At 33.6% G+C, this 22,042-nt stretch overlaps 2 protein-coding genes across 3 annotated transcripts; one reads left to right on the top strand and one right to left on the bottom strand.

Annotated features, from left to right (window-relative positions):
• Window positions 1-1,336: 1,336 nt before the first annotated feature.
• Window positions 1,337-4,054, top strand: LOC109172997 (psbP domain-containing protein 1, chloroplastic). 2 transcript variants are annotated; one of them, XM_019322242.1, is made up of 4 exons: window positions 1,337-1,504; window positions 1,978-2,078; window positions 2,719-3,144; window positions 3,730-4,054. In XM_019322242.1, the coding sequence occupies exons 1-4, from the start codon at window positions 1,375-1,377 to the stop codon at window positions 3,943-3,945; spliced, it is 873 nt and encodes a 290-aa protein (XP_019177787.1). In that variant the 5' UTR covers window positions 1,337-1,374; the 3' UTR covers window positions 3,946-4,054. The 2 variants fall into 2 exon arrangements, with proteins under 2 accessions (XP_019177787.1, XP_019177786.1); XM_019322241.1 differs by having other exon boundaries at window positions 1,338-1,504; window positions 1,966-2,078.
• Window positions 4,055-14,738: 10,684 nt separating this feature from the next.
• Window positions 14,739-20,598, bottom strand: LOC109173102. Its single transcript, XM_019322359.1, has 10 exons — window positions 20,407-20,598; window positions 20,271-20,328; window positions 19,933-20,076; window positions 19,774-19,836; window positions 19,370-19,455; window positions 19,208-19,262; window positions 18,708-18,818; window positions 18,098-18,287; window positions 17,321-17,391; window positions 14,739-15,161 (listed from the first exon to the last, which is right to left on the bottom strand). The coding sequence occupies exons 1-10, from the start codon at window positions 20,575-20,577 to the stop codon at window positions 14,977-14,979; spliced, it is 1,134 nt and encodes a 377-aa protein (XP_019177904.1). The 5' UTR covers window positions 20,578-20,598; the 3' UTR covers window positions 14,739-14,976.
• Between the last annotated feature and the right edge of the window lie 1,444 nt (window positions 20,599-22,042).

The following is a 22,042-nucleotide window of genomic DNA, read 5'->3' as shown; positions in this document are numbered from 1 at the left end:
CAAATTTAAAAATTATAAGAAAATGCTAATAGAAATAAGTAAAGAAGAAAGAGTTGGTTTGACTAATGAATAGTAAGTATGACGGATAAAATGGGACGGAGGATTGTTATTGTTATTATTATTATTATTATTATTATTATTATTATTGTTATAACAATAACAACAACAACAACAACAACAACAACAACAAGAAGATGTGGATAAGATGATCCCACATCGGGAGGGCGTATAAGGGAGCTCAACGCGCCTTCAGTTTCTCTTCTTGCCCATCCCACATCGGATGGTCAAGAGAAGAGAAGCATGAGGCTTCTCTATTAAAGAGTCATAGGCTTCTAAATAACACGGTAATTTATTTATTTTTTTAATTTTTTTAATGGAGGGTGTTTTAGGGAAGGATTTAAAATGCTAACCTCAAACGCTGCTAGTTTGGTTCCAAACCGCTGAGTTACCAAATATTTTTTTGACATTTTGACCGCGAGTTTGGTTTCGGTTTGACAAATGGTGAAACCGGAATCGAAACCTTATATTAAGATTCCCGTTCCGGTTCAAGAAGTTCCAGTTCAAGAACCGGCGGTTCCAGCGGTTCCGTTTGGAACCGCCGATTCTAACCGGAATTATAAAAAAAAAAGTATTTTTAAATGGAACCGCCGATTCTAACCGGAATTATAAAAAAAAAAGTATTTTTTTTTTTTGTTTTTGTTTTTGGCCAGTAGGCCACTGGCTTGCTGGTCTAGTTTCAACTTCATTTTATTATTATTATTATTATTATTATTATTATTATTATTATTATTATTATTATTATTATCATTATTATTTTTACGGTTTATTTGGAACTGGAACCATCCTGGTCCGAACTGGAATCGAACCGACAGACCGACGGTTCTGATTCCTTTATTATACAAACCTTAATCGGTACGGACGGTTCGATTCCAATTCCGATTGTACAGTGCATGGTTACGGTTCAAACCGAACCGTAGTCACCCCTACTCTTAGGAACTAATTTGGGGACATTTATTAAGTTATACCATGGACGTGCTTTCACCTTGTAATGTGGACCTGATCTAAGATACACAATTTACATATTGAATGTTCACAATTTAGATACTAAATATTCACAATTTTAATTATGAACATTTATTATGTAAATTGTGAATATTTAGTATATAAATTGTGTATTTTTTACTCTGATCTACTTTGCAAGGTGAACCTTGGTCCACATAATAATTTGCCCTAATTTGGTGTAGCCCAACCCAACATTAACCAGAAAGGTCCTAAAAGCTCCAAATAGCAAAAGCCCAAGCCCAGTAGAAATCAGGATGACGTATACCGGGAAGCGAGCGAGTGGCTCTGCCATTTTCACTCCTCCACAGCGCCATGGCAGTTCTTCCCTCAGCTTCATACACCATGGCTGCCTCTGGAACTTCGTCTCTCTACTCGCCTACTCTTAGAGCTCTGTCTTTTTCCGCTCCTCGTCGCCGCTTTCAATTCGGCGTCTTCCCTGAAGGTACCCCGAGATACTCTACGGCGCTCTTTCAGTTTCCATTTCGTTTCAGTATTAATACTTCTGTGGAATAATTAGGAAGTAGAAACTCTCCTCTATTGAAGAAGTTAGTAAAATGTATGTATATAATCACAAGATTAGTTCGCATCTTATTGATTCAGAACTAAATGTTGCGGTTAATGTTGATGAACTGTTCATAATCATCCCAGTTTCATGATGCTGAACATTGTAGGAAGTAAAATTTCTGTTTTTGGAATAATTTTTTTTTCAGGCACTAATTTTCTTTGGTTCTTAATATTGTTGAGCATATAATATAGAGTAATAATCCAACTATCAGTTAAGACTTTTAGTTTATGAGATAAGCACAATTCAATTTGGTATCGGAGCTAACCCTGCCAAAGGTCATGGCTTCAATTAATATGATTCTTGGTCTTGAAATATATATTTGTTCTTTGCATTTGTAGTGGAGTCATTAGGTAAAGATGTTCGAGATGGGAGGAAAATATTGAAGCATTATTATTCTCGCAATTCCAGGAGATATCTTTGTTGTGATCAAGGAGAAACATCTGTTGTGAAGGTTAGGTTTGCTTCTTTGTCTATACTCTATAGCTAAACACTTTGGACCTCATTATTGCATACTGTTTAATCTTATCAAGCTTGCAGCTGGTTCTAGTACTTATTGTAATATTGATTATACATCATATTTTTAGTTTATAAAATTGATCACAGGACTCAATCAGACAATATTTTGTATTATTTGAAATGCATATTTGAGTACCTATAGTTTACCAGAAGTGACTTTTCTTCCTCGTTTCATTTCCTTAGTCCAATAGTATTCATAGCCTTGATTATGAGCTTTACCAATACATAGTTGATCTGGAAGGATTTTCTCTCCAATCCTTGCTGGAGTGGTGTTTCTTTCTTAAGGTGGATTGGATTCTTGGAGTGCAGCTATACTTTAAACTAATTAATTATGTTATTGCTTTCTTCCCTTCTCTTTCTGTGGCTCTTCCCTGGATAGACTCATTAGTATTATTGATTTTCATACTGTTTGCTGCTTTTAGCATTGTTGTAAATATATCTCTGCTAATATACTACTTTGTGAAAGTCATCAGCATTTTTGTTTTTGTTTTTTAATCTTCATTTACATGAAGAATCTCATATGTAAAAGTCAATATACATGTATTCTCACTAGGAATTTTCTCATATATAACCAGAGTAAAGATTTTGCAGTTCCAAGGAGAAAGGCAATTGCGTTGATCTTTTCAAGTTTCATGCTATCACATTCACATGATACCTCTCTTGCTCAATCTATTGGGTTTAGGGAGTACATTGATACCTTTGATGGCTACTCATTCAAGTATCCTCAGAATTGGATTCAAGTACGTGGTGCTGGTGCTGACATATTCTTCAGGGACCCTTATGTTCTCGATGAGAATCTGTCGGTGGAGATATCCTCTCCTTCATCCTCCAACTACCAAAGTGTAGAAGATTTGGGTCCACCACAAGAAGCCGGGAAGAAAGTTCTCAGGCAGTATTTGACAGAGTTCATGTCCACTAGACTCGGTGTCAGGCGTGAATCAAGCATTCTTTCCACATCTTCGAGAGTGGCTGATGATGGGAGGATGTACTATGAAGTTGAGGTAAGATCTATGTAGCTGTAGAAAGTGAAGTAGGAGCCTAACATGGACTAATTAAAGATTTTTTTTTTTGATATGGTTAGGATAAGTAGCAGTCTTAAACACAACTCAGTCTTGAGGTTTCTGAAAATTGTTAAGTAGAATAAGTTTTGAAGTTATTTGAAGTTTTGGTATTTCGTGAAAGAAGCATGTCATCTGTGTTAGTAGGAAGTAGGAAGAATTGATATAACTTTGAAGTGTTTGTGTTTGACGGGGGCCAGTGATGAGCCAAGTCATTCTATGAATCATCTGTGGACCACAAAAATAATGTATATTCAGTACACAAATAATGTATCTTGTACTCGTAGTCCACACAACTGTGTGGAACATGGTCCAAGAAAAATTTGCCAGCAATTGGTGTCGAGGGGAAATTGTTGGGCGGAGGCCGGTAAAGGGCCAAGTCGGTGGATTGTTGAGCTGAGGCTGGTGAAGGGCCAAGTTCAACACCCTGCCTAAGGAAATGAAGTTACGTCTTCGCAGTGAGTTATAGCTTTTGGCATAGTGGTAAGCGCTTGATCCTAACAATTTGTTTTACAACGTGGGAAGCAGGTGAATATAAAGTCGTATGCAAACAACAATGAATTGGCTGTGATGCCTGAAGATCGGGTGGCTCGGCTGGAATGGGATCGGCGATACCTCTCAGTACTTGGAGTGGAAAACAACAGGTTATATGAATTAAGAGTACAAACGCCGGAAAAGGGATTCTCTGAGGAGGAGAGCGACATTCGCCAAGTAATGAACTCCTTCAGAGTGAATAAGGTGTGAGTTTGAATTGAGATAATTTTTTGGTGTATTTTGAAGCTTTCAATTATTTAAGGAACTGTAATTTCATCAGTTTCCTTTTACTTTGTTGTAAAAAAAAAAAAAAAAAAAAGTGTATTACTATTATTGTTATAATGCTTATGGGCTATGGCTTATCCATGCCTACGTTTCGTTAGTTCCATAAATTTTCATCCCCAACGTTTCGTATGCAATGTAACTTCGTCTCCTAACGACAGGGACTTGCTTCTTCCCATGTGTTTTTGAGGCTGTCTCATTTGACTGATTTTTTAATTTCTAAATAGGGATAGTTTTAGATTTATTATTAGTTATAAATGGGTGTTTGGTAAATAGTTGTTAGTTGATTGTAGAAAGATATTTGATAATTTTTTTTTTCAAGGGGTATTTGGTAAATTAGTTGTTAGCTAATTACATTCAAAATGATTTTCTCAAAAAGTTGATTTGAACAGTTTTTTTGAATTTTAGCGTTTTAGAGAAATAAACTGTTACAAAAAGCTAATTAATCAAACATTTTAACCAAGTCAACCATTATTAAATAATTAAGGGTGTGTTTAGTTTGCACATGAGAATCGAAATCGAAATGGAAATCAAATACGGAGTAATTGATTTCGCAGCAAACACTTTGCTATGACCCATTGTTTTCCTGGACGGTGCTACTGCCTACTGCTACCCCTTTGAAGGTCCCAAAGGTCAAAAAGTACCTTCCAAATTACACACGAGTCAACATATTCTAGACACGCATCAACCTATTTTGAATCTCGATATGGAATATTTTCAAAAAAATTATGAGTGTCAAGGTCAATCCAAGTCCGCGGTCCAATTTTAAAATTTAGTTCTTTGAATGTTAATTTAAACAAATTTAAACCCTTATAAATGTTTAAATTTAAGTTTTTAGTGTTATATAATTGTCAAACCTTAACATATGATGTTATTTTTATTATTTAAAATTTAATATTAACCGTTAAAAATGACGTTCATATGAAGATAATAAAATTTTAATTATGAATATTGATTCTAAATGACAAAAATAATTTCATTAAAAAAAAAATATGCGAACGGTGTTTGGTAATCATATAATACCAAGGGTTGAGTGAGGGGGGTTCTTTATGCGCAATGAGCACCGATCTAGCCTCTGTAATTCATGTTCAGTTGAGTTACCATGATTTACATCATCCTAAATGCTCTGTCGGGTCGGTGTATTGGGGGCCCTTAGGGTTGGGGTTCAACCTTTTTTTAAAGAATAATTAAGGGATTAAATATGCTCAAATTAATTGAGTGCCGGGACCAAGTTTCTAAAAGTGTTGGTTTTAATTTTCCTAAAAGAAATATTACTTCACAAGTAGGGAGAAAGAAAAGAATTTAATATTTATTCAGCCTTCAATCAATGGCAACGTAACATACAAATCCAACACAGTCGCTCTATGGGCAATATTAATCCCTTTGTAATCTATCTTATAGCAGCAAAAAAGCAGAGAAAAGCAGAAGATAATAGATATGAAATGTGGATGGAAGAGGAGCTGATGATGAGGATTTGGTTTTGGGACGAGCAGCGGCAGCTGCTGCAGCAGATCCACCGGCCGACGAGACTGGGATGGTGCGCGCCCTCCTCTTCATCACCTGCAAGCTTAGCTTCTCGGCTACTGGAGAAGATAATATGAATGGTTTGGTTTGAAGAGCAGAAGGCGAAAGGGGTGATGATGATGAATATGAAACCAAAAAGGATAGAGAGAGTAAGAGGAGAGCTATGAAAGCAGCAGCTATTGCCTTCACTTCAATCATGGCGGCTTAGCTTCCCAGGGTAGGAAGCTAAGGAAGAATATAATGAAGCGTGATAGGCAGGCCAAGACGCAATATATGTATATATAATAATAGTGAGTGGCGGATTGGAAAAGAGAGAGAGAGAATATATCCATCACTCATCTTGATATGAAATTGGGTAAGACGCTTGCATGAGCAGCTCAACGCGGGTCATAGAGGTGAAATTTAGAAAGAATGATCAGGATCAAATTTTACAGAGCAATCTCTCAAAATGAGAAAATTTCTTGTGCACACAAGACCGTCCCTAAGCATGATTGCACAGGGCCCTCTGAATTTGGGGGCCTCAAATCCCCAATTAGAGAATATATATATATACATACACTATACAGTAGGCAGCGCGCGCACATATATATATAATATTTTGTTTTTTAACAATTGGCCCCCAAATTTGGGGGCACAATTGTAAAAAAAAAAAATTATATAGTTATATACATATATTATGTGAGTTATATATATAAGCTCTGTTTGGTAAAATAATTAGTTTATCTGTCAATTTTAGTTTATTTGGTTATTAGTATATATTTGACATGGTTAAAAAAAAAAAGTAATATAAGTGTTTGGTTAATCAAGTTTTTGTAACTCCAAAAAGCTGCTCAAAGCAATATTTTCAATTAACTGTTTAAGAAAATTAATTATACCAAACAGCTTACCAAACACCTTTCTACAATCAGTTAATGTTATCAACTAGTCATGTCATTTAATTACCCAATCTATTAGCTAACATTCATTTACAAAACAGGATCATAATTTTTTTACAATTAGGCCCCAAATTTGGGGACAAAATTGTAAAAAATAAAAATAAAAAAATCATATACTTATATACATAGATTATATGAGGATTGTCAACCCGATTACCATTTCAAATGGATGTTCATAGGTTTGAACCCCGATTGTGGGGCCTTAGATTCATTGATTTTCTAGAAGTGGTCTAAGTGGAGGTTGTCGGTCGGTAGTATACTGTATACAAGTTCTGAATTTTGAAAACTGAAGTTCTTCATTAGGTAGTTTAATCAGGATCTGGAGGAGTGGTCCAAGGTGTACCAAAAAAAAAATAAATAAAATAATCTTGAATGTAAATCGTAGAGCATTTTATACTCCTAGTGTAGTCACAATCTTAACTTAACTTTGTGTGATATTGCAAATAGTTGTGGCAAAGCAAGAGATTCCTTTGGGGGTATTACAGCGTATTTATAAAATTGACTATTATTTATATATATGACTTGAAAAGGGGCCAAAATTATGATGTCGCACATGACCTTCATTTTCATTGGAACGGTCCTGGTGCGCAGTAAGGAAATGTCTAGCCTCTGTGGTTCATGTTCAGTTGAGTTACCATGATTTACATCCTCCCAGATACTCTGTCGGGTCGGGGTGTGAGGGGCCCTTAAGGTTGGGGTTCAACCTTTTTGAAAAAAGGAAATTGGGTAAGGCCGGCATTGGGGAGAATGATCAGGAATTGAGTCTCATCATTTAGCAGCAGTATGGGAACAACTTCAGTGAGGACGCTTTTTATGCGCAATAAACCAAGGTCTAGCCTCAACTAAATTACCATGATTTATATCCTCTTAAATATTCTGTGGAATCTAAGCATGGAGAGACCTTTGGAATTAGGGATTTAACTTTTTTTTTTTTATTAAAGGGATTTAACTTTTGAAACAATAAAATTGGGTAGGGGCCGCACGCACTTCTCTTTTAATGTTCCCTCACTCTCAACTCGCGGTGAATGACCGGAGTTGAGTTGTTCAAAGTCCAACTTCATTCGTCCCATATGTTAGTGACTACACGTCACTTTTCATTTTTATTAATTTATTAAAGAAAAATATTATGTGTACTTTAATTATTTACCTATAATTTTTATTTCCATACACAAAACTTTAATATAAATATTTATATTGGGAGTTATATAAAAAGAGTAGCTTATTAATGTCCGCCACATCAGATAGTAAAATTTAGAGATAAGATTTGGAAGTCTATGTAATATAATTCTAATTTACACAATGGGAGAATTAAGGGAAAAAAGAATTTCAATTTCATGAGAGCAGAATAATCTGAAAATAAAAATTTAAATTTCAATATTTGATTTGCAAGAATATATAATAGAAAGAGAATTAGTATAAAGACCAAAATACACACTTATAAAATGACAAGTAAATTTGTGTCAACATTACAATGCAATGCAATTGTTATTTAGAATATATGTTCACCTTGAATATAAACTTCTATCTCTAGAACATATTTAATATATAGCTTCCAAAACTTACTTAATCATGAAATTTGAGATAATATTCAAATACTTTGAGTCGACATTCTGTGTCGAGAAACCAAGAAGAAGAAGATACGCAATGAGAGGGAGAGGTGAGCAGACAAATGAAATATCAATTCTATGTTAGATCGAAAATTTATAAAGAGAATGATAACTTTATTTCAAGGGTTGTTTTCTTACTAAAAAAATGCAAAATTGAAAATACCTAAGAAGGCATGCAAAATTTGTTTACCTTCAAAATTAGGTAGGAGTAAAATTTTAATTCTCTCCAACCAAACGAGTGGTTAGCTCTTAAGCTATAAAGCTAGATTTTATCTTTAATTAACATGAGATTACAATAGTATTTCATAATTAATCACTAATGCAGTTTATTTTGTCCAGATATTATTTTGGACGAAAACCTAACAACACTAATATAAAAAATGATAAAATTGCATGTATTGTTTTTAGTATGCCTTTTTTTAAATAAAAAAAAAAATTTATAATCACTTCTAACTCGAATGATATATAGTCTATCATTTTAACTATTCATCCATCATTTTTGCCATTCAATTATCTCTAAAGTTGATTGTTCATGGGTGGAAGATTAATTGCACCTAGGAACGTAAGATATCGAATCCTAACAGTCACAATGTAGGAGTTTCACCCTCAAGGTGACTCTTTGTACGGGTCCTCCTACTTCAATAGTTATTGAACTACGGTGATTTAATTCCTCCATAATCTTGTAAGATCAGGGTGAGGGATTTTGTTTTTTTGCACCCATATTATCGTCTCTTAGTTGATCCAAGAGCTAAAAGTACAATTTTTCCGTGATCTTATTAAATAATTTTAGAAATTTATAATATTTAAACTAATTATAAATAATAAATTCCACTAGCATGGGCGCCTGGCGGGTCTATTCGGTTCTATCTAGATTTTTTTTAGTAGGTTTTCTGTTAAACTTATTACATGAAGTGTGTAATACTTTTTTTTTTTAGATCCATTAAAAAATTTACATTTTAGCTAAACAGTTATTATATGCATGTCTCACAACGGCAATCTTATTTTATATATATTTTTTTTAAACTCACACTCAACTTAATCTAAAACATTTGTTTTTAAATCTGTTGTGTATCTCTCATACGCTACAAAGAGATGATAGCGCTACAAGGAGATGATAGGTGATAGAGCGTAGTGGAGCAGAGTGACAGCACTCGCCTTTATGATTTGAACCCGAACTGAGTTTGCTAAGTGGGTTGGGAGTGTGAGGTAGTGACCACATGATACAATACAGAGGTAATTTTATAAATGTATCATTAGAGATATCTATAAATATAATGTTTGTAACTTGGAATGTATTATCATCATGTACAATTAATAAAAGATTCACTTCGCATCCGTGGGCGTAAGCAACAATCAAACCATGTAAATTTTATTCTTCATTTTTCTATCTTTACTTGTGATCTATTGCTCTCGTTTTTTGTCATCAAAATCCAACCATCCCAGCATCAATCCATCAGTTGCTATTATCCAAACATTTCCACCCTATAGGCATGTTTGGTTGTTAGCAGATCCGTCAAAAATTTAACGAATTTGTTGACTTTGACGTTTTGACCATGTAGTTTGGTAAGTCAACGGTTTAGAGCGATCGGTTGCAAAAAATTATATTTTCTCCAAAATGTCCTTACTTTTAATATTAAAAAAATAACTACTAAACAGCCTTTAAGGCTTCATTTATGAGGAGCCTTAAAAGGCTCTTCATTGTCGTGCCAAACCGAATTCGGACCACGGTCCACAGAGCTGTGTGGACTATGGTCTAAAACGATGTTGTTTCTTTTAATAAAAAGAAACGACATCTGTTCTGTCTCTGTTTGTATGACGTACTCAATTTCATTTTATATACATTGTAGTTTCATTTTATCACAACTAAAGTATCATTTTGTTTCAACTACAATTTCATTTGACATTATACACTCAATTATTGAATTTCATTTTATACACACTGCAGTCTTATTACAATACCACTAAAGTATAATTCTAATTCAACTACGGTTTCATTGGACAATACATTTAAATATGTGAAATTGTTATTCAGTTTCATTTTATATACACTGTAGTTTCATTACAACACAACTAAAGTATCATTTTGATATAACTACAGTTTTATTTGACAATATACACTCAATATGTGAGACATGTTATTCAGGTTCGTTTTATACATATCGTAGTTTCATTTCAGCACAACTAAAGTATCATTTCAATTCAACTACAATTTCATTTGACAATATACACTCAATATGTGATATATGATATTCAGTTTCATTCTATACATACTATAGTTTCATTTCAGTACAACTAAAGTATCATTTCAATCCTCACCAAATATATATATATATATATATATATATATATATATATATATATATATATATATATATATATCATTTCAATTCAATTACAGTTTCATTAATAATATATATTCAATATGTGAGACATATTATCTAGTTTCATTTTAGATACACTGTAGTTTCATTTTATTTTGAGCACATTACTAATACGGAATTTTTGTTAAATATAACGGTCGACGTTTCTTTACTTAAAGAAATGGCAACGTTTTTGGACCATGGTCCACCTATAACAATTGTATGAGTTGAGTTTGGGTGAATACCCTTCACCCGGCCCACGAGTCAGATTACAATTATCCAATCGTTATACCCTGCACCACGGCGCACATAGCATTGTGCGCCCGCGCCTCCCAAAACGACGTCGTTTTGGTAAGTTATGTAGGGAGTTGACGTGATTATGTGTATTTGTTTACACAATTATGTGTATTTGTTTATACAATTATATGTATTTATTTATACAATTATGTGTATTTGTTTATACAATTATGTACATTCATGTATACAATTATGTGTATTATACTATAAAATTATGTACATTTTTAAACATGATTTTTTTTTTTAAAGAAAATTAACCGCCAATACAGGGTAGCGAAATTTCAAAAAAAAAATAAAAAAAAAAAAAAAAAATATATATATATATATATATATATATATATCTATATATATATAAAACGACATCGTTTTGCATCAGGGCGCACAATGCGATGCACGTCCTGGTGCACGATATAAATTGCCACAATTATCATACCAAAATTTATGTAGTTATATGAAATAAACATTCAATTCAAATATGATAAATACTAATTAGTCATTTAAATATGATAAGTTTATTGTTGACTATGTAATTTTAAACTCGATTAATATTAAGTCATTTCACCAATGACTCAATGAGACTTGGGCAATTGCAAAATCTTGTTGGCATATTATTATTATTATTATTATTATTATTATTATTATTATTATTATTATTGTTGTTATTGTTATTGTTATTGTTATTGTTATTGTTATTGTTGTTATTGTTGTTATTGTTGTTATTGTTGTTATTGTTGTTATTATTATTATTATTATTATTATTATTATTATTATTATTATTATTATTAATTTTATTATTATTATTAATTTTTTGTTACTTATGTGTTGCAATTCTAACACTACAGAATTGCAAATGCTGCAATTCTGGTGTCAGAATTGCAACACCATTCAAGGGCATCTTTTGGATTTTTTTAATTATTAATTTTTTTATTAATAAAAAATAATAAAGTGTTATGAAAGTGGGATTATTTTTTTTTTTTTTTTAAAGAGAGACAGAATTGCATTTATTGAATAGTGAATAATTATAAATTTAGTGATATGATATTTTTAAAATGAGAAAAGATTACAAAGTTGCAAATAGTACTCAATTCAAATGCAATCTACTCCGCATATTTAATTTAATTTAATCGGGATAATATACAAGTGAGTAAAGGAAATTTATGCAGCACAAAAAAAAGTGTCCAGTGTACGTACTTTAAAGTAAAGGCACATGGAACCAATGTACATCCAGCTGTGCAATTCTAGCCAGTGTTCAACCAAAATACTAAATAAGTAAAAAATAAAAAATAAAAAATCTAAAGATACCCTTAAAATGTACGGAGTATTATTTTTGTCATGTAACATGTATTGAGTGAGTGAATGTAAAAGACAAGAAAAGAAAAGATAAAAAGAACTATGAACCATCATAATTTATAAAGCTGTTTTCATTATAGAGGGAATGACTCGTTATTTTGTGGTTTAGAAAATAAATGAAACAACAGATAAGCATATTTCATGTGAATTTTTTTTTTTTTTTTGAAAAAAGAATTAAATAGGCTCCTAAACTTTATTCAAAAAGTCAATTAAGTCTTAAACTTTCAATACTTGGCAAAATATGTATTGGCAGTAATTGACAACGTTGACATCCCACTGACTCCAATTGAACAAGTTTACACATCAGAATTTTATCAATGCATGAAAACTTCTAAAGAAATTTGTAAGTTAAGTTTTACTATATCATTATAACAATATCTATTGTAACTATATATTTTGAATTATTTATTATCATCCTCTATTGACAGAAATTGTAACAATTGTCATTGACAAACTCTCAAAACAATTTGTCTCAACAATGAATGTAAATTAAAAAAAAAATCATGATTTCATTAATGTTGATGAAAAGTATGTACGTCACTTTATTATTCTTATTAAATTATAAATAAAGTAATAGCTACAATAAAAAATAATAGATATGCATTTAATTAATTTAGAATTAGATGTCTATAATGCCTTTATTTAAAAAATTTATTCATTATAAAAAACTTAAAAGGATATATAATTTCATTAGTTATATTATCCCTTTATTTTCTACAATTCAAAGATTCATTACCTTCAAATTTATTAATTTATTATATTCACTACATTGTCCATTATCTTCTTTTTACATTATCTTGTAATTAAATATCAAAGTTATAATACAAAATATGTTATATATATTTATTTACCAAGTATTTTATACAAATATAATAAATATTAATATTTTGTTCAATACTTTCACATGATAACATATGACACACATCTCACAACGCATGAAACATGTAGGAGAAAAACTACCACTACCAAATATCAATAGGTGCTGGTAAGATAAAGAGTTAATAGTACAACTAATATCTCATCATATACACAACAAGGCAAATCTAAAGCTTCATACACCATAATCTCATTGCGTGATGAATCCACCTATGCTACCAGGCCACCAGTGACCCAATTGCACATGACACACTACCAATAAAAAAAAAAAGAAAAAAAAAGAAAAAAAAAAAAAGATGACATGTACTAAAGATGAAGACAAGATAATGCTACCCAAAAGAGAATTAAGAAGAATTAGAAAAATTTAAACCAAAAGTAATATTTATTTAGACTATCGTTTGTAGACTAGCATTATTACAAAGTTGCAAACATTTATTTTAGTGACAATAAAATCAATCTCTCATATATTATCTTGCATTTATATATTTTAAATTACCGATTTGAATAAACAAATTCAATATTTATTTACCTGATACATGAACATCTCCGATATAATATTGCATTGATATACTTTGAAATACTTATTTAAAAATAATTATTGGGCATTATTTCATTCGCGCAAATAAAAGAACTAGTACTTATATACATATATATTTTTCTGGGACAGGGCAGGTAGGGAAAGTACTCGCCATCCCCACCCCCGTTCCCCTATTTTTATCTCCATCACAGTGAATCAAGTTTCCCATTGGGTACGTGTACAATTAACACCCATATCTATTGTTATGTTGTTGTCGGTTTTTGCGAGGCCAAAGTCACCAAATTTTGGCCCGACGCTTGCTAAGTGCAATTTTTATGCCATGAACTAAAGTTCATCTTGCATTGTAAACTCATATTAAAAACAATATTCAGATAATAATTGTGTCTGCAATAAATAAATTATAGAAATAAGGTTCAAATTGGCCACTGAACGTAACCTAAAAATGCAATTAGGCCACTGAACGGGAAAAAAAAAAAAAAAAAAAAGTTACAATTAAGCCACTAAACACTCCAAATATATGCAATAACATGTTACCACCTATTTTATTAGGTTGCCTGCTTATGTGGATGGTGAGAAAAAAAAAAAAAAAAAAAAAAAAAAAAAAAAAAAGGAGAACATCGGCCACCCCTTCCCGCCCTCCTCATCCTTCGTCTCCACAGTCTCCAGCAGAGACGAAGGAAGGGGGTGGCGTGAGACAATTCCTTCGTGTCACGCCACCCCTTGCCCCCCTCCTTCATCTCAGTCGAAGACGAAGGAGGAGGAGGGAAGGGGTGACCGGCAACCACCCCAACATTTTTTTTTAATTTTAATTTTTAAAGTTTATTATTAAAAATTATTGTTTATTATTGTTTTCAAAAAATTATTAACAATGTCAACTCACCATCCACATAAGCAGGTAACCTAATGAAATAAATGGTAACTTGCTTTTTGGTGAAATTACATATATTTGATATATCCAGTTGCCTAATTATACATTTTTCGTTCAATAGTTTAATTGCATTTTTATGTTACGTTCAGTTGTCAATTTGGACCTTATTCTTAAATTATATACGAGCACTTTAACATATAAAATTTGTCGGCTAAGTGCCATTGAAGTATACTTCACCGCTTTCATAATCAGCACAGCCAACATTCCCGAAGACAGGCTTCGGCCGACCAGTCTAAAGTAAAAATATTGTCTAGCAAATAGCATGTAACGTGAAGTTGATTCCACTCTATTATTCCCCGGCCCACGTCCTGTCTTTTCCATTTCACGTTAGAACCGTGAGACTAAACGTGTGGTAGTGCAGTGACAGAAGACACAACAGATTCAACTTTTTGACCAATTACATACACATTTTCTCCACTTCCCACTCAACAACGCACATGTACGTAGAAAAAGAAATTGCAAAGGGAAAGCATTAAAGTCCTGCTCCGAAAATTTGAGATGAATTTACTTGCATTGCAATAAGCAAAGATGTGGTCACTGGTCATCAGCTAAAGAGATTTGCAAGAATTTGTGGGTTGAGCTTCTGAAGAAATGAAAACTGACCAACCTGTTTAGCCACAAGCCCGACCACACGATCTATGTACACCACATAAAGCCCACTCCTGCATTCCAACACTTCCAATGCCTTCCTTGCATGCATAACTGACACTACCCATTCTTCCAAAAGCCCTATAAACATCCCAAAAGGGAATGCAAAATCCTACTTTTTAGACATTTAACAATACAAGATGCTTAAGATCAACAAAGTATATAAACTACGAATTTTACAATGCATATTAGTTAGCTAAGCCTATAATTCATAAATAACTTGGAATTAACCAATTATCCGCAATCTATAGTGTTACGAAAGTAAAGAAAAGATTTCTGGATATGGTGTCGTATAGAAAAGAGAATACAAAGCCCTATAAATACATGATAGAAGACTTCCAATTTTCATATGCCTACCTACCTTAAATCTCTTAGACCGCCTAATCTATAGAGATTCCATATATTATATATATATTCAATAACACTCCCCCTCGAGTTGGAGCATATAGATTTAATCATGCCCAACTTGTTACACAAATAAGTAATGACCCAAAAATAACTAAATAACTAACTCAAATCCATTTAGGACATTCCCTTGAAACAAAAACTTGGACGCCACCAATTCCACGAACAAACACCAACACAAAGTAGACCGAACAAGTCATGACTCACAAAGTAAAAAAAGACAAACTCCAAACTGGAAAGCACAATTTTTTACTAACAAAAGGGAAACATCTTTACTAACAAAAGGAAAGCATGCTCCAAACGACGAGCATAAAAAATGTGAGACAGCACCAAAACAAGCCACGGATTCCATCCTTCTAGAGGTCAAATGTAGAGACACAGACTCACGTCCCCTCTTCGTCACAAAATCCTGAGGCAACAGCAGCCATCGTAGTGACCGGAGCGGATGAATGTTTTAGAGATTCTTGGTATTGAGAAAACATAGCAAACTCATCAGCAGAGATTGAGATCATCTTGGCAGATGGAACAGGACCAACGGTCTTGGCATATGGATCAAGTGAAGATGCAACATATGTAGAATTGTTCCCTCGATTTTTATTCAACAACTTCCTACAATCCTTTTTCATGTGCCCAGGCTTATGGCAATAATGACACACAATACCGCTTAAAGTGTGCCCCTTGGAGTTGCTATCGGTCCCATTGTGCGAATGTTGACCAACGAGAGCACTGTTTGGTGGGACCATCACCTCATGCACACTTGGTTGTGATTGCGCCGATCGAATCAGTCGTGGAAGGATATCAGTCAAAGTAGGGAACTCAGAGCCACTAAGAATCATTGACCTTGCCGTGTCAAACTCAGAAGGGAGACCTGCCAAAAAACTCATAACAGCTATTTGTTCACGTTGCTTTTGCTGTTCTTTGATGTCATGACTGAATGGCATAAGCTTATTAAAGGACTCATATGTTCTCTTAAAGTCCATAAAATAAGCCGTAAGACACAAATTTTGTTTCTCGGCACCATAAAAAGCCTTACACACATCATAAATACGAGTAATATTCCTCTTCCTAGAGTACAAGTACTTCAAATAATCCATCAGGTCCTTAACGGAGGCACAATGACTAATGAACCCAATAATACTATCATCAATAGAATTCCGGATTTGTAGAAACAAACGTGCATCATCCCGCACCCAAGAACTATCTTGGTCAGACAAAGGTTTAGTTAGGTGTTCCTCTTTACCCAAACTAGTGAGATAAAGCCTAATGACTTGAGCCCACTCCAAGTAATTAGAATCATTAAGTTTACAGTTCGTGATTTTGGAAGTCACAGGAACAATATCAGTCACAACAACATATTTGTTTTCAGCCATATCCACCAAAAACTGATCACAAAACACACACAAAATGGAGCCTGAAAGGGTACGAAACAACCTGACCGTAGAACAATAATTACGGAAGCCGCAATGGTCCAAACCGAGACAAACTGACTTAGTCGACCAAGGAACAAGTGACGAAAAAATTTATGCTCTGCCCAGAATGGAGCCGAATTTCGCAGGCAGCAGCGGAGCAAAAGGCTCAAATACAATGTTATGAAAGTAAAGAAAAGATTTGTGAATATGTTGTAGAAAAGAGAATACAAAGCCCTATAAATACATGTTAGAAGACTTCAAATAAGGAAACAAGTTTACATATGCCTACCTACCTAAATCTCTAAGACTTGCCTAATCTATAGAGATTCCATATATTATATATATATTCCATAAGCTTAAGTGACGGATCGATGTTGAGAATGAAAATTAAATACAATGATTTAACAAGGAAAAAGAGAAGCATACTTGTGTCAAACTCTTCACTGATTGACCAGCTTAGTAGGTAATCTGACACCAGAAACTCAATAAGCTGGATCCTGTAATCCGTTTGAAGAGTATGTCAAAGTATCCGAACAGCAGAAACGTGAGAATTTGATTCTTTACTCTCATTTACATGTCATGTTATCAAATATTTATTCCTATTTTATTTAACATTAAGTAAAAAAAATTTAAGGGTAAATAGCAAGGGTTAATACTAACCAAACAGGACAAATAAAATAGGATAGTTGGATATCTAAGTAATGAATTAATATTCATTATAAAAAAAAGTAATGAATTAATATGTTTTTAAAAAATCAGTATGCATAAAAAGAGACCAATATCATAAATAAAACAGAAAAGTGAATTTTCACAAATTTATCATCTGTTAGCTGTAGTGAATAGTGATGGATGGTAGCTGGTTGAAGAGCTAAGGCCAAGGTGTGGCCGTAGAGAAATACACAAACTGGTCCAAAATCTGAGGTGAGATAGCAAGGGAAAAAGTTGATAAAGAGACAGTTGTAAATCTTATCTTAACAAAACAAGGCTGATAGGTTAGATGCCAGAAGAAACATGAAGTCACTTGAGGATTTAGAACAAGTTCAGATTAACAATACAAAGTCAGTTCACAACAGAAAATTATAGTGAGAAGATATGTCCATTGCAGAATGTGAAGAAGAAGATAATTTGAATCAAGGATTTATAAGGAAGAATGATTGTGCTAATTATAAGCACCCACAATGATAACTCAAACATGGCACTTACATCAGGTAGATAGAGTGGTTCGCATTTGGAAAGGCACCATCAAATGGATCCATAAAGAGCAAACCTTCTGCAACTAAAGAAATTCTCTGAGAAACAGAAAGGATTATTCGCTGCCCAGTGTAGGAGTTGCTTCCAAGTTTCCGCATTAAATGCTGAATGTAGAACCTTACATCAGTGCCACTTTGATCTTCTGAAACATTATCCAAAAGAAAGAATACATAGAAGCTATTCAAGTTCTATATTAAAGCCATTAACCATTTCTGAGATTAGAAAGAGTAGTAAAAGTTTCTGCAAAGTCAATAATTACTTAATGAAGTACAGAAGACCTGTTTTTTAAAGAAATTGTGTGCACTTCACAGTTATTGATCCAAAATAAATCTCGTATTAAAGGAAATTCATACAACCATACTGTTCCTAACGCAAATGTTAAGAGCCAACATACAGATTCTACTATACAAATATTTCTCTTTCTATTTCATTAACAAAACACATCAAAACAAAAGGAAAGCATAGGTAAATTGATAGAGTAATTCATCAATTTCATAAAACAGTTAAGAAACCATGCCTGTTATGCAATTAACTTGAACAAAATGCAAAACCATATATTTACCATCTCCTTGTGTTGCATTGCACATCCTTCTCAAAAGGCGCATAATTAAGCTGCTTAGAACACTTTCAACTGTGTAATTATCTCCCACTCCTGACTTGGTCTTTAGTGTATCTTCAACAAAATAAATAAAAGCATACAAGTTGAAAAGCTACTCATGGGGAAAAAGTGCTGGACTATAAGAAAGAATCCCAACATAATTTATATAAAAATGCAAAAGCTTTTATTAGTGAAATCTTCAATTCTTCATCAGTCAGCCCTCAGCAGTAGCATTTCCTTAAACATGGATTTCACCAATGAACTAGGAACTAAATATCACTTCATTTCTTATACTGCCATTAGTTTTCATAGTAATACATGAGATGTATGACTAAATAACAATATAACTTAGTTACCATTTTACATAATACAATTAAACATCAGTTCAAATAGTGTCTGGAGTATTTCACAGTGTTCCTAAGATAATTATTTGCAGTATAAATAACACAATGGATGAGAATTACCAAGAATAAAGTCCACTGCTTGGTGAGAACAGCTTTTAAATTTAGCCTCATCCAACTGCAACAGATATTGACAGAAATGAAAAAATAAAGTACAAAAACAGCAAGAAATGTAAAAAAATCAGTTGTTGCAAAAATGCAGGTAAGTTTAGGCAAGTAACACACTCTGGCTGTAGAAACAGAGTCACATATCTCCACTAGAAAATCAACTGAAGCCCTTAGTTTCTCCACTTCATTTTCATTATTATACTCTGCAATTACAAAAAAAACAAGTCTGAAGGTCAATATCAAGGTGGAAACAGAAAACCAGTTATTATGGTAAGTTTAATTCAGCACCAATTTACAACTTCAACTTCATTTGTGAAATTACTGTCAAATAATCCAACAATTTACTCTGAGAAAAGTATCCTTCAAAATCACATGAAGCAGAAAAAGAGTTTTTACTAAGAATCATTTATAGTCAAGACTAGCTTCTTGAACAACATATTTGCAAAACATTTACATTAAGTCAGACAATTTTACAAACATGCAAACTACATGTATTATAGTAGATCCACTTGAATTTTCACCTGACACACATTCTCTTCCTCTTGAGGCATCAGGTATTCTTCTTTTTCTCTCATTTATCCGAACTGAAAAGATCAAAAGTACTCAAACTTTCAGCAAACAAATATCAAGGAAAAACTACAAGTGTGTGAGAAAAATGAAAAGTTATTTGAAAATAAAACCTTGTCTGAGAAATCGACGGTACAGGACATCACTGAATCTCTGATCACAATCATCTCCAGATATAGGACAGAACTGGCCCAAATTATCAAAGAAGTAGCATTTGCACAATGCACCTTGCGGAAACATGTCCTGCTGCATACTGTCTATCTACCCAAAAAAACACCACTAATTATCTTATAAAATTCGAAAAATAAATAAATTACTGAGTAGAGTAGTTCATTGATCCAAGTAGATAATGATCGTTTCAATTGATGGAATGTAGATCAAATACACTTTTATAATGCATTGAAGTGACAAAATCTGAAATATGGCATATGTTCGAGAGAGAGAGACAAGCCTTCGGCGATTTTGAGGTCTTCTTTAAGTCTGGTAATTTCTAGCTTGCGCTCTTTCGCCTGAAAAGGTTCCAGAGAAATTTACAATTTGTTTGTTCACAATTTCACAGAGATTTAAGATGGGATGGTGAAAGGAACCTTTCGTTTCCATTTAAGAACGTCGGATAGAGGAGCAGATGACGGTGGCGGTGGCGGCGGCGGGGGAGGGTTATTCTGTTGGAGCTTTGATCGGACAAGCGCCACAGCAATGGCCATTTTCAACGACTCATCCTCACTCCAATTTCTCGATGATTTCTCGCCTGTCTCCATTACCCTCTCTCTAGAGTTCGAAATTGGGCGGGAGAGTTTTGCATGAATATGAAATTAAACCATTTATTTACGAAGAGAAAAGGGTCAAATAGACCCCTAAACATTACCCTAAAGGTCAATTAGCCCCCTAAACTTTATAAAAGGTCAATTAAACACTCAAACATGCTAAATTTGGTCAATGAAGCCCAAAAACTGGTAAATGACCTGTTTTTACCAGTCATTTTAATTCCGGCGACGAAATCCGGCCACCGGCGAATTTTTCCGGCGGCCGGCGAATTAATTTTCCGGCCGTCCGGTCGTCTTCCACCGGAGAAGACGACCGGACGGCCGCCTTCTCCAGCCTTCTCCAATGGAGAAGGCGGCAGGCGACCGTCTGCCGCCTTCTCCAGTGGAGAAGACGACCAGATCTGGTCGTCTTCTCCAATGGAGAAGACGTCCGTCTGGTCGTCTTCTCCATTGGAGAAGATGACCAGATCTGGTCATCTTCTCCAATGGAGAAGACGACCAGATCTGGTCGTCTTCTCCACTGGAGAAGGCGGCAGACGGCCGCCTGCCGCCTTCTCCATTGGAGAAGGCAGCCGTCCGGTCGTCTTCTCCGGTGGAAGACGACCGGACGGCCAGAAAATTAATTCGTCGGCCGCCGGAAAAATTCGCCGGTGGCCGGAATTCGTCACCGGTGGCCGGATTTCGTCGCCGGAATTAAAATGACCGGTAAAAACAGGTCATTTACCGATTTTTGGGCTTCATTGACCAAATTTAGCATGTTTGAGTGTTTAATTGACATTTTTTAAAGTTTAGGGGGCTAATTGACCTTTAGGGTAATGTTTAGGGGTCTATTTGACCCTTTTCTCTATTTACGAATGAATACCTCAGTCCATGGGCGGATCTAGAATTAGAATTATATGAGTGAGTACGCACTTAAAATAATTTTAAAATTATCAATGATAAAATATCAAATATATATAGTTTAAATACATTATAAATTATAATATAATATTTATGATAGATTATAAGGTACTTAGCGACTGAATCAAAACTATACTTATATATGATAAAATTTTAAAACACTGCCAGGAAACGAAGGGACCCAGTCGGTCGTCTCGGAGGGTTTAAAAAAAATTAAATATTTATTTTATTTAAAATTATTTTAAAAATTATTTTTAAAGTCAGTAACCGCCACGTCAGCATTTTTCAGGTAAACATGTCATTATAGGCTAAATTGCATAAGTCCATGTAGTTCATGAACCCAATTGCATTTTTTGAGTTTGATAGCTTAATTGCTATTTGGTCACTTTGATGTACAATTGAATGGCCTATTTCACTCTTATTCTTCTTCTTCTTCTTTTTTTAATATGTTTGGGTATTCAAATAACAAAAAACAAAACAAAAAGTCAAAAAAAAAAAAAATTCTTATCAACGAGAAAAAGTTTCAATTTGACAAAGCCATCATCACCACTTCTTCTTC

This window comes from Ipomoea nil, unplaced genomic scaffold (genome assembly GCF_001879475.1).
Source record: "Ipomoea nil cultivar Tokyo-kokei standard unplaced genomic scaffold, Asagao_1.1 scaffold0465, whole genome shotgun sequence".
Lineage (NCBI taxonomy): Eukaryota > Viridiplantae > Streptophyta > Magnoliopsida > Solanales > Convolvulaceae > Ipomoea > Ipomoea nil.
This window is presented reverse-complemented; position numbering and strand designations above follow the sequence as displayed.

What these genes read in the sequence shown, in the direction of transcription:
- LOC109172997 (XM_019322241.1), top strand. Translation starts at nt 1,375, where the DNA reads ATGGCAGTTCTTCCCTCAGCTTCATACACCATGGCTGCCTCTGGAACT. An exon ending in ATTCGGCGTCTTCCCTGAAG is followed by an intron (nt 1,505 to 1,965) that starts GTACCCCGAGAT and finishes TTGCATTTGTAG; the next exon opens with TGGAGTCATTAGGTAAAGAT. An exon ending in GAGAAACATCTGTTGTGAAG is followed by an intron (nt 2,079 to 2,718) that starts GTTAGGTTTGCT and finishes ATATATAACCAG; the next exon opens with AGTAAAGATTTTGCAGTTCC.
- LOC109173102 (XM_019322359.1), bottom strand. Translation starts at nt 20,577, where the DNA reads ATGGAGACAGGCGAGAAATCATCGAGAAATTGGAGTGAGGATGAGTCG. An exon ending in CCGTCGATTTCTCAGACAAG is followed by an intron (nt 19,837 to 19,932) that starts GTTTTATTTTCA and finishes TGATCTTTTCAG; the next exon opens with TTCGGATAAATGAGAGAAAA. An exon ending in CAATGCAACACAAGGAGATG is followed by an intron (nt 18,288 to 18,707) that starts GTAAATATATGG and finishes ATAATGTTTCAG; the next exon opens with AAGATCAAAGTGGCACTGAT.